This window comes from Dendrobates tinctorius, unplaced genomic scaffold (genome assembly GCF_039654945.1).
Source record: "Dendrobates tinctorius isolate UK_male_01 unplaced genomic scaffold, ASM3965494v1 ptg000127l, whole genome shotgun sequence".
In the NCBI taxonomy this organism is placed as follows: Eukaryota; Metazoa; Chordata; class Amphibia; order Anura; family Dendrobatidae; genus Dendrobates; species Dendrobates tinctorius.
Genome location: NW_027361795.1, coordinates 21,229,787 through 21,245,961, shown reverse-complemented (window position 1 = coordinate 21,245,961; position 16,175 = coordinate 21,229,787). Strand labels below are relative to the sequence as shown.

General features: G+C 46.1%; 2 protein-coding genes across 2 annotated transcripts in view; both read left to right on the top strand.

The window, feature by feature from the left end:
- Positions 1–9,263, top strand: part of LOC141047478 (uromodulin-like) — a 73,530-nt gene extending 64,267 nt beyond the window's left edge. The window contains exons 9-10 of the mRNA XM_073542588.1: positions 9,036–9,056; positions 9,145–9,263. Coding sequence (XP_073398689.1) covers positions 9,036–9,056; positions 9,145–9,263 — 140 coding nt within the window. The remainder of the gene's footprint in view (positions 1–9,035; positions 9,057–9,144) is intronic.
- The window catches only part of LOC141047477 (uncharacterized), a 236,674-nt gene that overhangs the window by 1,073 nt on the left and 219,426 nt on the right, over positions 1–16,175 (top strand). Inside the window, exons 2-4 of the mRNA XM_073542586.1 lie at positions 9,036–9,056; positions 11,355–11,528; positions 11,622–11,711. Of these exons, the coding sequence (XP_073398687.1) occupies positions 11,417–11,528; positions 11,622–11,711 (202 nt within the window). The 5' untranslated portion in view covers positions 9,036–9,056; positions 11,355–11,416. The remainder of the gene's footprint in view (positions 1–9,035; positions 9,057–11,354; positions 11,529–11,621; positions 11,712–16,175) is intronic.

Sequence of the window (16,175 nt, the reverse complement as noted above, 5' to 3'; positions counted from 1 at the left end):
GTTGTGTGTTAAACCCAAGTTCCTCCTTTCAGATGTTCCTTTGAACTCTACTTGTACGGCAGACAGCTGTAGCCTGCTTCAGGGACTCCTTGCTATCAAGTCCCGTCTCACTCACGTTGCTGTTGTGCCCACAAGTCTTAGGTGGGAATAAAGTGGTGACAACTTCTATTCCTCCGGTGTCTGCTGCAGGACCATCAGTATCCGTACAACCTCGGGGACCGAACCCCGGCCATGCGCTTAGAACTTGAGGAAGGACTCCACTCCGACCCTAGTCCTTAGTTCTCTTCTTCTCCTTACTTTCTGCACTAATCTTTCTTCCTTCTGGAGAATCAGGCTTTCTATTTCTCTTTCCCGTGCCAGCAGCTTCAGGTCACTGAAGTCTGCTGCAGCACCTCCTTCACTCCATCCCTCTCAGGGGATCTTCAAAGGTGCTTTGCTACACTACTATGTTTGTGTGGTATGCAGGTGTTGGAGGCTGGTCAGGTGTTACCATCTTATCTGGAGAGTGGGATACCACACCTCAGGAGGAGGTGCAGTACCTCAGTGGCAACTGAACCCTTAGGGGCGCCACACATTTGTATCACATTTTTTCAGCTGAAGTTTTCAGCTCTTTTTGGTATGCCATTTTTATCTATTTACTGCATTTCTTGTGCAGAGAAATGTACACCAAAAAATGCACCAAATGCTTATTGTAGGAACATTAACTGTAAAAGCGACATCATTTTTATGTGCTTTATACAAGTGTGCTTTGTTATTTTTCATGGTGTTTTTCAATTGGGATAATAAAGCATTTTTTTCTGTACAAAAACCTGTAGGAAATCGCAAAAAAACCCCACATTTATAACGTGTTGTGTTTGGTAAACAATGCCAAGGGCCCGATTCATCCAAGTGTTTACTCAAATGTTCTGGTGTAAATCACCTTGAAATGTTGCTAAGCTTTTACTCAAATCAGAGTTCGACAAAAATTTGGGATCTTGTGCCGTTTTCACATCAGTCCTTCATAGCTATGTCAAAATGGGTAGATCTGAGACAGGGTGCAGCAAATCCTGCCCAGGAACTTCATCAATATTTGTTTCAATTTTGTGGCATGATTTATAACTGGAGTAACATTTCTGGTGGATGAGCATGCCAGTTGTAAGATGTGCCTAACTAATTAAGTGATGTGCACTTCTAAATGAATTAGGCTCATCTTCTTCCAGCAGTCACTTCATTAAGACGGTTGAGCGACCCTACAGTCCATACAGTCTTAGGCTAGGTTCGCTTCACGTTTTAGCCACATGACAGTGGGCAGTGCCTCCAATAGGCCTGGCCTTTTGTCTATAACACTAAAAAATTGGATTCACGCATAGCCGTTCATTTAGCCAATGAGTTTCATGAAGCAGACAGTCACTTTGTGCTCTGTGTGACCTTATTTTTCACAATGTCTGCCTTTTTGGCTTGGTGTTCTTAGGGTTGTACTCATTCTTCTTCATCTTCCAAACATAACGAATGGAGTTCATACCAAAAAAGTTCTATTTTGGTCTCATCTGACCATATGAGCTTCTCCCATGCCTCCTCTGATCATCCAGATGGTCATTGGCAAACTTCAAATGGGCCTAGACATGTGCTGGCGTGAGCAGGGGAACCTTGCGTGCCTTGCAAGATTTTAATACATGATGGTCTAGTGTGTTACCAACAGTAATGTTTGAGACTGTAGTCCTAACTCCTTTCAGGTCATTAACCAGTTCCTACCATGTAGTTCTGGGCTAATTCCTAACCTTTCTCAGAATCATCTTTACTCTACAAGGCGAGATTTAGCGTGGAGCCCCAGACCAAGTAAGACAATACAGGGGAAACACCACTTAGCTTTGCTCTGTTGCGTACGCTCCTAGCAACAGAGCCCACCACCTGTGTGCATCTTCTCCTCCACCCGGATCCATCACATAACCGGATCCATCACCATAGTGCAGCCTTGGAGCAGAGTCCACCACCAGTTGCAGCTGCCCAGTAAACAAAGTCCCAAGGATGAGTCCAGCTTCTGCCAAAAAGTCCAGCATGCTCGAGTTCAACTTTTCTGTCAAGAAGTCCAGCATACTTGAGTCCAGTTTTCTGCAACCAAGTCCAGCATGCTGAGTGCAACTCTAACCATAGTCGCCACTCCACCAAGCCATGCAAGCACTTCCTGCCGACACCATAAAATGCGACTCCACCATGCTATGCAAGCCCTTCTTCCAGACACCATTGTTGAACTCCACCAATCCATGCCAGCACTCCTTGCAGACTCCATAGCTGACTCAACCCCTCTGGCTGGGCTGCCCAGGACTCTCATTCAGCTCCTTCATCAACCAGGCTTGCTTCCCAAATGACGAACTATCAATATCACCCCCGGTGACCAAACACACCTGACACTCTTTTATAGAGCCTCACACCTGATTACGTGCACATTAAACCAAAAGTGTGATACCACTCACCACCACCGGGGCAACTTAGAATGAACAACACCACATGTAATAATTCTAATGGCCACCAGGGGCAATCACACCACTTTGGCACCTAGCCAAAGGAAAAAAAGTTCACTTTGTACATTTAACCTGTCAGATCCAGGCTGGATCATGACAGGTATGTCCCTATAGGGAACAATATAGAGCACATGTAGGAGATCATTAGGAATTTACCAATACCACCAAACACAGGTTTAGTGCATAGGCAACGTGCTCAGTAGCATAGCTACCGGGGGAGGCAGAGCGTGCGGTCACCACAGGCCCCTCACTCAGAGATGCTCACCCAGAGCTACTGCCAATGCTCACTGATATTATTAAGCTCCTCGGTAGAGCAAGGAGACACGATCTTCCTGCACTACTACTCTATTCTGTAGGCCCCTTTAAGCCTATGGTCTACATAATGGCAGATAATGCGCCGGCGTAACTAAAGGACTTCAGAGTCCTGGCGAAGTGATGTCATAGTGTCACCCCGGGACTCTGATGTCCTGTGCATGTGATGACAGCTTGTTGGTCTGACCCCCATTTTTTATTTAACTTAAAATGTGTGGTGGGACTGTGGGGGAAACATAAAGTATGAGGAACCATCATACAGTGTGGCGGCTACTGTTGGGGGTCCTTTTATACATTGTAGAGTCTACTGTGGAGGTGTCACGTGGACCCGTCCTGTGTGACACGACCCGCAGGTCAGCAGCTAAAACAACAAGACATTGCACGTGTAACTGTCCTGTGTGATACGACCGGCAGGCCGGTAACTAAAACAACAAGACACGGGGGAAGGGGAAACAGTTACAATGGTGGGCCCTGCGATAGGGAACGGGGACGTGGAGACCTGCTGCACTCCCCTGAGTCAGTGTCCCTAACACTCCTAACGTACCCTATACAGGCTCCTCACCTGTCGCCGAGCCGGAACTTGTCACCCTAGCACACCCTACACCTATTTCTTGCTAGGGAGCTGGGTGGTGCAGGCACTGGCCCCACCGCTGTACTAATACACACAAGGGAAAATTACAAACAGGGATAACACCACTTAGCTTTGCTCTGTTGCTATTGCTCCCAGCAACAGAGTCCACCACCAGAATGCAGCTTTCCTCCAGAATAGCTGTTACTTCCCCAAGCTTTGTCAGAGCTGCAGGGAACACCTCTCTGTAATTCCTTCCTTCACCAGACTTTACACCAGAGCTCCCCTGAGCTGCTCTCTGTAGTTCCTTCCTTCACCAGTCTTGGTTGGAAATGAGCAATATCACCAACAGTGATTGCAACCACCTGACACTCTTTTATAGGTAAGAGCCAGCAATCACACCTGCTTCATAATCACGTGCACTAAACTAAAGTAACCAGAGTGCAATGACCCTAACGGCCACCGGGGGCAAAACTAAAACTGAAGCCACACAGTGAAATGACCCTAATGGCCACCGGGGGCAAAAACTAACCTTAAGCACACAGCTTAAGGAAAAAAAAGGTTACTTGTGCATTTATCTGTCATAATCCAACCTGGATCATGACAGTACCCTCCCTTAATGAGGGGCCTCCGGACCCTCAAGACCGCTCCTCATGAGGGAACCATCTACAGCGGGGACACCCAGATCCAGAGTTCACCCCTGCAACTACCTGCACGTCAGGTTGATGACAAACCGCTGGTATTGGCAACGTATGTTCTGGAGGCACCACACATCTCCGAAGCGCCGACCTGGGAAACGAGTTGTGTATGTGCATGTTTGGGGGTAACTCGAGCTGGTAAGACTCTGCAACACTCTTCCACTGGATATTTTTTGGTGGCCACCCATACAAGCTCGTTCACTCACAGGTCCGGACCGAACGTTCATTGCCACACATTCTTTTGTCACAAATCGGTGAACTCTTTCTTGGATTGACAACAGAGGCGTCCCCCTGTGTCACCACACTCACACCCCCGCAATTCACCACTGGTACACCACCCTCCAACCCCTTCCACCATGAGGTCTGCACCTCCCAGGGTTGGCTAATGGCGAGGGTTGAGACTTGCCCCTACTCTCCTGCAGCACATCTGCTGCTCTCACTGGAGAGAATGGGGTCAGTTGAAGAGAGACGGCAGAGACAGTAGTCCCTAGGCAGCAGCCCTCACACGACTGCCCCCTGCTGACTACTTCCCTCGCCCGCCAATCAATCACCTCCGGTACTCCGCCAGCCAACACCTCTGCTGACATAGTACCTTGGGAGGGCAAAATGGAGGAAATATACACTCCCTGGTCACCTCCCTCCGAGCGACCAGGGGAATGTGGCTTCTGAGATGGCACAGATAATTTGGTGCACATTGGGCAAGCCTTAAGGACTTGACCAGTCTGCCCACAGTAAAAACATGCCTCCACCACTCCCTGAACCGTAGGCAGGCCTGAACACAAACTAGCTCCTCCTACTTGCATAGGTTCATCTGGAGACTTGGCATGCACTGGGCAGGCTCTCATGAAATGGCCCGGCTTCCCACAGGAAAAGCATACCCCCCACCATGGCGAACCACAGACAACCCCTTTTTTGTACCAACAACACCGGGCTGCTTGGGTTCCTCCATCCGTACTGGTGGGTCCTCCTCCCTAGCAAGGACTACAGGGGGCACATTTTGTGTATGTCTCTCCCTAAGGTGTCTATCCACCCGGATGGCAAGGGACATGGCGGCCTCCAGTGACCTGAGGGTGGCGTACTGCACCAGAGTTTCCTGCAACTTTGGAGACAGACCCTGCACAAATTGACTCCTAAGTGCAGGGTCATTCCACTGAGTGTCAGTGGCCCACCTCCTAAACTCTGAGCAGTACTCCTCAGCAACCCGGGCTCCCTGTTTACACCTACGAAGTCGAGATTCCGCCAGGGAGATGCCATCAGGATCCCCATACACCAGCGCCAAAGCCGCAAAAAACTCATCCATGGACTCTAATGATGGTGAATCGTCCAGCAGGGAGAAGGCCCAGGAATGGGGATCCCCCTTAAGAAGGGACATAATGCTTCCCACCCATTGCTCTTCACTCCCTGAAGAACGAGGGTGCAGCCTGAAGTATAGTTTACAGGCTTGCTGAAATACCAAGAATTGATCTCTCCCTCCAGAAAACCTGTCAGGGAAGGATATCTTGGGTTCTGGCTGAGCCTGTCTCTGAACCAAGCCCCCAAAGCCCACCAACAGCTGCAGTTGCTGCACCAACTCACCGCGCAGCCCCCTAATCTCATCCATAAAGATTTGCAGCATTTGGGCAAAGGTCTGCATTGGGTCCATGGCTCAGCAGAACAAAAATGTATGGTTGGTGATAATGTCACGTGGACCCGTCCTGTGTGACATGACCCTCAGGTTGGTAACTAAAACAACAAGACATGGCACGTGTAACTCTCCTGTGTGACACGACTCACAGGCCGGTAACTAAAACAACAAGACACGGGGAAGGGGAAACAGTTACAACGGTGGGCCCTGCGATAGGGAACGGGGACGTGGAGACCTTCTGCACTCCCCTGAGTCAGTGTCCCTAACACTCCTAACGTACCCTATACAGGCTCCTCACCTGTCGCCGAGCCAGAACCTGTCACCCTAGCACACCCTACACCTATCTCTTGCTAGGTAGCTGGGTGGTGCAGGCACTGGCCCCACCGCTGTACTAATACACACAAGGGAAAAATACAAACAGGGATAACACCACTTAGCTTTGCTCTGTTGCTTTTGCTCCCATCAACAGAGTCCACCACCAGAATGCAGCTTTCCTCCAGAATAGCTGCTACTTCTCCAAGCTTTGTCAGAGCTGCAAGGAACACCTCTCTGTAATTCCTTCCTTCACCAGACTTTACACCAGAGCTCCCCTGAGCAGCTCTCTGTAGTTCCTTCCTTCACCAGTCTTGGTTGGAAATGAGCAATATCACCAACAGTGATTGCAACCACCTGACACTCTTTTATAGGTAAGAGCCAGCAATCACACCTGCTTCATAATCACGTGCATTAAATTAAAGTAACCAGAGTGCAATGACCCTAACAGCCACCGGGGGCAAAACTAGAGCTGAAACCACACAGTGCAATGACCCTAATGGCCACCGGGGGCAAAAACTAACCTTAAGCACACAGCTTAAGGAAAAAAAAAGGTTACTTGTGCATTTATCTGTCATAATCCAACCTGGATCATGACAGGAGGTTCTTTATTCACCATGGGAGCAAAGGTAGAGGCCATTATACAGTGTGGAAGCTAAAATACAGGCCTTCATATGTGTAGGAACTAATGTTGGGTCATTATACAACGTGAGAGCGACTTTTGGGCCATTACACAGCATGAGAGCTAATATGGCGGCCATTATACAGTGTGAAAGCCAATGCTTGGGCCATTATACAGTGTGGGAGCTCATGTCGGGCCATTATATAATGTGAGAGCTAATTCTGGGGCCATTACACAGCGTACGGGCTAATATGGGCCCTTTATATAACATTGGAGCTAATATTGGGCCATTATAAAGAATGGGAGCTAATATTGGGGCCATTATACAATGTGGGAACTAATGATGTGCCATTATACAGTGTGGCAACTAATATGGGGTCATTATACAGCATGAGAGCTAATGCTGGGCCATTTTACAGAATGGGAGCTAACATTGGAGCCATTATATAGGTCGGAGCTAATATGAGCACCTTTATACAGCATGGGAGATAATGCGGGGACCATTTTACAGCATGGTAGCTAATGTTGGGGCCATTATACAGTGTGAGAGCTAATTCTGGAGCCATTAGACAGCTTTAGAGCTAATGTTGGGGGCCATTATACAGCATGGGAGCTAATGCGAGGGCCATTATACAGAGTAGGAGCTAATATTGGGCAATTATGTAGCATGGGAGTTAATGCAGGGGCCATTAGACATCGTGGAAGCAAATTTGCCAGTCATTATATAGCATGTGAGCTAATGTGAGGGCCATTATACAGTGTGAAAGCCAATGCTTGGGCCATTATACAGTGTGGGAGCTCATGTGGGGGCCATTATATAGTGTGAGAGCTAATGCAGGGGCATTATACAGCATGGAAGCTAATGCGAGGGCCATTATTCAGAGTGGGAGCTAATGTGGGGGCCATTATACAGAGTGGGAGCTAATGTGGGACTGGGGGATGGAATGGGGGATGTTATTATTATATGACAGACAGAAGGGGGGTGTTATTACTGTATATAGTGAACATTATTTCTCTATTGGAGGGCATTAAACAGTACGGGGGCTATAATGGGGACAGTATATTGTATTAGGGCCACAAAAGGGGATCTTATGATACATGGGAGCCACAGAGAAGGACACACTGTATGGGAGCCATAATGGGGGTCATTTTTACTCTATAGACGACAGAAAAATGGACACTATTACTGTATGGGGGGCCAGAATGAGAGACTTTATTACTGCGAGAGGTTCACAAAGGGCAGGGCATCACTATTTTAAAATATTTTATTTTTGGAAATATTGTTTCTCTGGGGGAGTAAAGCTGTTCTGTGCAGGCAGGACCGTAATTTGCTCTGGTCGGCAGTGCACAAGATGCACATGTGCAGCAGGATATCTGCCATGCTTGCAGGAGCACCTGATTGATCAAGTATTCTGGATCCCCTGTTATACACGTGCACCTTATTTTTTATTGTATTGTGCCGCTGCCTGCCCTCAGACACACACCCTTGTAAGAAGAGTCTTGTGCCAATAATTGCCGATGCCAGCTGCAAGAATGAAGCAACACGTATGCCACCCCATTAGTTGCCTGTTATCTGTGTCCGTATGAATCTTTATTATGTCATTTCATCTGGTGGCTAGGGGCTATTATTTTAAGATTCTTAAATGCAGGATTTGTCTTGTTTACTTTATGAGCAATGTGGCGAGGGATTCATTATAAGCCCCAGACCATTAGTATAATAATCCCCCACACCACCTACAGTATGTGACAGTAACACTGGCATCAATTGCATTGAATAATCTAATAATAAAATGATTATGTTTTATGAGATTATTAACTGCGGTGCAGAACATGCCAGGGTTACTGTCTGGAGGAGCCTAAGAGTATGTGATGATTATTTACTGCATAGAATGGTTATTGGGTTACTTAGCCACCCCAAGCAGTAGACAGGGTGTGCAGTAAATATTTAGACATCAGAGTCTCCTAGCTAGGTTGGGATACATGTTTGCCAATCATTGATCATTTAATAGCATAGATCGATCTATCAGAAACAGATCATTCTGATCATTGTGTTCGATAGCACTTGGCCTGTTTACAAAGGACAATGTGCTGCCGACAATATTGGATACATTGGAATCCTATTTTCAACAAGAAACATATAACCAACAAATTGTTCAGTGTAGAGCACTGTAGAAATATATGAACCCAGTCTTATCCTACCAGTATTAATACCACTCGTTATCCAAAACATACAGCTCTCATAGAGGGCAGTATTCTGGCCATCATAATATTCGGGAGGGCCATAGGGATGACTGAATGCTCTGCTACTAATATTCTAATAGTACACAACTTGTTTGTTATCCTAAACTATAAAAATAAAATGTTCTACATTTTTTAACACTCTTTCTGTTTCTCTCTACAGGTGCAGACCCAAAGTGTTATGGTGAGTAAGACATTTAAATAAAGACCAAACCCACATAAATATGTGTCCTATCTCTGTTTTTGGTACATATTCTATTTTTATTGATCAGTATATGTGCTATATGACAAAAAAGCACCGTCTCCTCTGTATGATACAACTCTACATCATGGCTGCAGGAGTCATTGTCAGATTAGGACGGTCTCCTACCACACCCTGACAATCAGCTAACATTTGGGGAGCTGCTTACTAGGCATTGGAGTGCTTACACTTACTCTCCAATGTGACATATACTTGTACCTACTGTATGTGCTAAATAAAACTAGAATGTTCTGGGTTCTATGCCAAACTTTGGTATGGTGCACTCCAACAAGATTAGTCACCAGTTCCTGTTCCCCCACCCTTTACTTGCTTCACTTACAGTTCTTCATTACACCTTTTTCTTCAAAGAGAAAAAAATGGTCAGAACATGGAGCAAAATGTGTGGTTTATTACAAGAACATTAGTTATTCAAAAATATAACTATTATCATTACTCATTAAAATCTTTATCAAATAATTCTGAAACAAGTTTTGACCAATAATGTGCATGTGACTGACCCCCAACATTACCTAATTACCTAGACCTCGTTCAGATGTCCGTTTTTTCTCGTAGATAGTAAACACGTTTTCATCAGTGCTTGGTTTGCGTATTTATTTTTACCATCAATGTTCCTTCAGCTTTCGTCTTCTGAAAAAAAAAATTTCAAGTTTCTCCTAATCATTAAACAGTAAAAAATGGGCAGTACACAGATGAAATGTGGTTGAAAACTATGTACTCACCATATTTTGACTGACCGATTGAGTTGCAATGGCAAATTTGATCAGTGAAAAATGGATGTATATCTTTTTTTCTTTTTGTATTGTGAACACTCGGTCTGTAAAACACCCAGGACATTTAAACAATCACATAGACCAGGGGTCCCCAACCTGTAGCTTGGGAGCCACATGTGGCTCGCGGTCCCATGAATTGTGGCTTACGGCTGTCTACCAGCTTGGTACATTGGCTCCAGGTCTATCAAAGGTATGAAGAGAAAATCTCAAAATGGTGAATTTTGTGAGTAGTCCACACAGAAAAGCAGAACTGGATGCACAAATACTGGTCTTAGGGGTTTAGAGATGATTTAAGTATGGTATGCTGGAGACAGGATGATGCTACCTGTCAAAGGAGGTTCTTGAAGATGGATGTGACAGTGTGTTGGGAGTGTTTGATGGGAGAATACTGAGTGGAGTATTGTGGGAACCCTTGGATCTTGGTATTCTGCTTTGGGGTGATTTCTGTGGAAAAGCCTTAGTTATCATTATACCCATAATGGAGGCTTCGGTTGCCACTACAGTGAGGAGGGCAGGAGTGGAATGTAGCTCGCAGCCCTCTATCAGAGCTGAATGTGGCTCTCAACATCAGAAAGGTTGGGGAACACTGACATAGACTATAATAGGTATATTTTATATCCTTGAATAAACACCTATAACAGATTTACATGAAACATAGACATCTGTTTGAGGCTATTAGCGTAGGTAGGATGGCCTGTTCAAAAACTCTATGGCTAGCCCCCTCCAACCAATGCTTCCATTTGTCCAAATCTGTTTTAACAGCCAAAAGTTCCTGATCGCCTATATCAATCATAGTTGGACTCTGCTTGTAAGAATTTCCGAGATAAAAAAATGTGCAAGGTGGAAAGTAACTGTCCTTCTTCTGTGAAAGAACAGTATTTATCTCCACAAAGAGGCCCCCTTACTAAATAATAATGACCCCCACTGTCCCAAATCCTCTAATAGTGTCCTCCATCCTGGCCTCTTCCTTTAATAATGTTCTCCATCCTGGTTCCATTCTATAATAATACCCCCATGCTGTAATAATGTACTCTGTCCTGTAATAATGTCCCCATCCTGTATTAATGTTCCCCATCTTGCCCTTCATCTTGTAATAATGTCCCCCATCGTGGCCCCTTCCTGTAATTATGTCCCCCATCCTGGTCCCTTTTTTTATTAATATCTCTTGTTCTGGCGCTTTTTTCTCCAAGACATTTAAAAAAAATATATATTTTTTACCTTTCACCACTCCCATGCACACATTGCAATTCTTTAATATAGGAAACGGTATTTGAATGAAAAATTGTCCATTTTTTCTGGATGAAAATTGGATGATTTTTTTTATATGCTTGTGCAAAAGCTTCTTTCTGCCGCGCCATGTGTTTGTTTGATGTCTCTGTTTCTTCCTAGTAAGAGTTACTAAACAGCAACGATACAAGCTGATTTGTAACGAGATTTCTTCTTTCTACAGATGGTCCCATTGTAGCTTGTGACACCTGTGGTGGATCATGTGAATTTGGTTCATATTTCTGCATGGATGGAATAGACCCTTGTGTCCCCACAACAGCAAGTGACTGTGTTTCAGAAACCAATGACTGCTGCCCCCCTGGTTATTACTACAACACCTCTGCTTTCTGCTGCACAGGTACGGTATGACCAGATGGAGCTGATATTAATCACATTTATTTTTCTGCTAACTATAGTCCACTAATATTATCACCATCTTTGATCCTATCAGATACAGTAACATGCAATCCTGCATGTGCTGAAGATGAATATTGTGCTTTAGGATTTTGTGTATGCAACCTAGCTATGTACAGAGATAAAAGTAAGTATACACAGCTTTACTAAATCATGCATTCATTATGCTAAACTATATCTTTAGAGGCTCACAGTATCATTCTATTTCTCTTCCAGCTAGGTTATGGATATTAATAATGGACAATAATTTCTAAGTTAAAGCTAGACTGCTTTTTGGCCTATACATTTATGAATGCAAGTTCCTTTCATTTATAACTTTGTCACAACATATAATAAGTACATCACTGATATTAACATTCATACTGGCTAGAATGACCTCTTTTTTCAGGGCAATTTCCTGGTGGAAAAAGTATTAAAACATTTGTGTTTTCCACCAGAATTTACAATTTTTATTTATTATTTGCCATTTTCACCATCTTTCAAAAATGTTGGTGGAACCTCCCATGGCCCCAAAATCTGGTATAGTTTTCACCAGAAATTGAGGTAAATTATAGAGGCTTTTTACTGTAGTGCTCTTTTCATTAAGAATGGTGCAGAACTGCTGAACTTAAAAGGGGGATTCTCAATTTCTTATATTGCTTTAGTTAGTTAGTCATCATAAAAATAAACACATTTACAATTGAATTGCTTTTTCTACCTTCTTTCCTGCAATGAGAACTTTTATCTTTTAGGGCTTGTTCACACAATCACATCTTCAGTCCAAGTGCATGAAAAAAATGGACCAATGTTATTCAACAGGGCAGTGCAGATGAGCGCTTTTATTTTTAGCTAACCAAATCTACGTAAGAAAAAAATCACAGCCTGCACTAGTTTCTTCAATGTGTCAGATGAGACTCGCCCATTCAAGTCTATGCGTGCGCAAAAAAAATCTGATGACATACAGAGCCACAGTGTCACTGTCACGTGTGTCTGGGCGCAGCGAGTACCGCAAGGCGAACCCATATGACACACGTGACCCTGGATACACTGCCTCCAGTTGGGCGAATTTAAATAATAAGACGTGCAGCTGGATACACCGCCTCCAACTGGTGAATTTAGGTATTACACGTATTTATACAATAGTCTGGAAACCCCGCCTCCAGTAAGGTGAAATTTAATAATAAAGGGGAACCTGGGTAACATTAACAATGGTGGGCCCTGCGATAGGGAATAGGGACGTGGAGACCTCCTGCACTCCCCTGAGCCAGAATCCCTGCATTTCTAACATTCCCTATGCCGGTTCCGCACCGGGCGACGCACAGGAACCTTAAAACCCTTAAAACCCTGACTCGCCCTGACCCTAAACCCTCACTAGGGAATTGGTCGGTGCGGAAACTAATCACACCACTGCACTAAACACACACAAGGAAAATTACAATACAGGGGGAACACCACTTAGCTTTGCTCTGTTGCGTATGCTCCTAGCAACAGAGCCCACCACCTGCGTGCATCTTCTCCTCCACCTGGATCCATCACCATAACCGGATCTATCACCATAGTGCAGCCTTGGAGCAGAGTCCACCACCAGTTGCAGCTGCCCAGTAAACAGAGTCCCAAAGATGAGGCCAGCTTCTGCAAAAAAGTCCAGCATGCTTGAGTCCAGTTTTCAGCAACCAAGTCCAGCTTGCTGAGTGCAACTCTGACCATCGTCGCCACTCCACCAAGCCATGCAAGCACCTCCTGCTGACACCATAAACTGCGACTCCACCACGCCATGTCAGCCCTTCCAGCAGACTCCATAGCTGACTCAACCCCTCTGGCTGGGCTGCCCAGGACTCTCATTCAGCTCCTTCTTTCACCCAGGCTTCCTTGACAATGACTAACTCACAATATCACCAACAGTGAACAAACACACCTGACACTCATTTATAGAGCATCACACCTGATTTATAATTACGTGCACATTAAACCAAAGAAACTAAAGTGCACTACCGCTCACCACCACCGGGGCAACTTAGAATGAACGACACCACGTGTAATAATTCTAATGGCCACCGGGGGCAATCAATCCACTTTGGCACCAAGCCAAAGGAAAAAAGTTCACTTTGTCCATTTACTTGTCAGATCCACCTTGGATCATGACAGTACCCCCTCCTTAATGACGGGCCTCTGGACCCTCAAGACCACTCCTCATAAGGGAAACACCTACAGCGGGGACGCCCAGATCCTGGTTTCACCCCACCACCCCCTGAAACTACAGGTTTATGACAAAGGCACTGCTGATATTGGCAATACATGTTCTGGAGGCACCACTCATCTCCACAGCGCCGACCTGGGGAACGAGTTTATGTATGTGTATGTTTGCTATGAGCTGATCAGACTCCACAACACACTTCCACAAGATGTTTTTTGGTGGCCACCCATACATGCTCGTTCACACACAGGTCCGGACCTGAACGTTTATTGCCACACATTCATTTGTCATATTTTGGTGAACTCATTCTGGACTCGACAACAGAGGCGTCCCCCTGCTGTCACCACACTCACACCCCCGCTATTCACCAAGGGACACTACCCTCCAACCCTTTCACCATGAGGTCTGCGCCTCCCAGGGTTGGTTAATGGCAAGGGTTGAGATTTGTCCCCACTCCCCAGCAGCGCACCTGCTGCTCCAAACCTGGAGGAGAAGGGGAGAGGAATATGGAGGAAATATACACTCGCTGATCGCCTTCCTCCACACGACCAGGAGGGGGCGGCTTCTTCGGTGGTATAGAAGATTTGGCATCAGCCCCGCGGACTATAACACCAGTCTGCTCACTACAGGGATGTACCCCTTCACCTCGGGGAACCCCAGACAGCACCATGGGGATCACCAACTCCACCCACCTGTCTGGGTACATCTGCCTGTATGAACAAGTCCCGCTCCCCAGCAGCGACTCTACTGGGCACTTTGCCAGAGCCGCAGGAATATATAGGAGAAATACACTCTCTGGTTGCCTCCACACGACCAGGACGGGGCGGCTTCTTCAATGGTATGGAAGATTTGGCGTGAGCCCCGCGGACTATACACCAGTCTGCTCACTACAGGGACGTACCCCCTCACCTCGGGGAACCCCAGACAGCACCATGGGGACACCAATTCCACCCACCTGTCTGGTTACGTCCGCCTGTATGAACAAGTCCCGCTCCCCAGCAGCGACTCTAGGGGCTACTTTGCGGGAGCCGCAATTTGATTTTCTGGTGATGCCAAAGGGAAGGCCCCAGACCCTGATAACTACTGCTGCAGCGGCTCTAACACACCATGCTGCTCCTCACTCACCTCAGTGAGGCCCAGCAGCAATTACTCACAGGTCTGCACATGGCCAGGACTCACCAGAAAAAAATGTATGGTTGGTGATAATGTCACGGTCACGTGTGTCTGGATGCAGTGAGTACCGCAAGGCGAACCCATATGACACACGTGACCCTGGATACACCACCTCCAGTTGGGCGAATTTAAATAATAAGATGTGCAGCTGGATACACTGCCTCCAACTGGCGAATTTAGGTATTACACGTATTTATACAATAGTCTGGAAACCCCAGTAAGGCGAATTTAAATAATAAAGGGGAACCTGGGTAACATTAACAATGGTGGGCCCTGCGATAGGGAATAGGGACGTGGAGACCTCCTGCACTCCCCTGAGCCAGAGTCCCTGCACTCCTAAGGTTCCCTATGCCGGTTCTGCACCGGGTGACGCACAGGAACCTTAAAACCCTGACTCACCCTGACCCTAAACCCTCACTAGGGAATTGGTCGGTGCGGAAACTAATCCCACCACTGCACTAAACACACACAAGGAAAATGACAATACAGGGGGAACACCACTTAGCTTTGCTCTGTTGCGTACGCTCCTAGCAACAGAGCCCACCACCTGCGTGCATCTTCTCCTCCACCCGGATCCATCACCATAACCGGATCCATCACCATAGTGCAGCCTTGGAGCAGAGTCCACCACCAGCTGCCCAGTAAACAGAGTCCCAAAGATGAGGCCAGCTTCTGCAAAAAAGTCCAGCATGCTTGAGTCCAGTTTTCAGCAACCAAGTCCAGCTTGCTGAGTGCAACTCTCACCATCGTCGCCACTCCACCAAGCCATGCAAGCACCTCCTGCTGACACCATAAACTGCGACTCCACCACGCCATTCCAGCCCTTCCTGCAGACTCCATAGCTGACTCAACCCCTCTGGCAGGGCTGCCCAGGACTCTCATTCAGCTCCTTCTTTCACCCAGGCTTCCTTGACAATGACTAACTCACAATATCACCAACAGTGAACAAACACACCTGACACTCATTTATAGAGCATCACACCTGATTTATAATTACGTGCACATTAAACCAAAGACACTAAAGTGTACTACCGCTCCCCACCACCGGGGCAACTTAGAATGAACGACACCACGTGTAATAATTCTAAAGGCCACCGGGGGCAATCAACCCACTTTGGCACCAAGCCAAAGGGAAAAAGTTCACTTTGTCCATTTACTTGTCAGATCCACCTTGGATCATGACACACAGCATAGCATCTGATTTTTATGGATATATTGCAATTCTGTAACATAGGAAACTGTAAA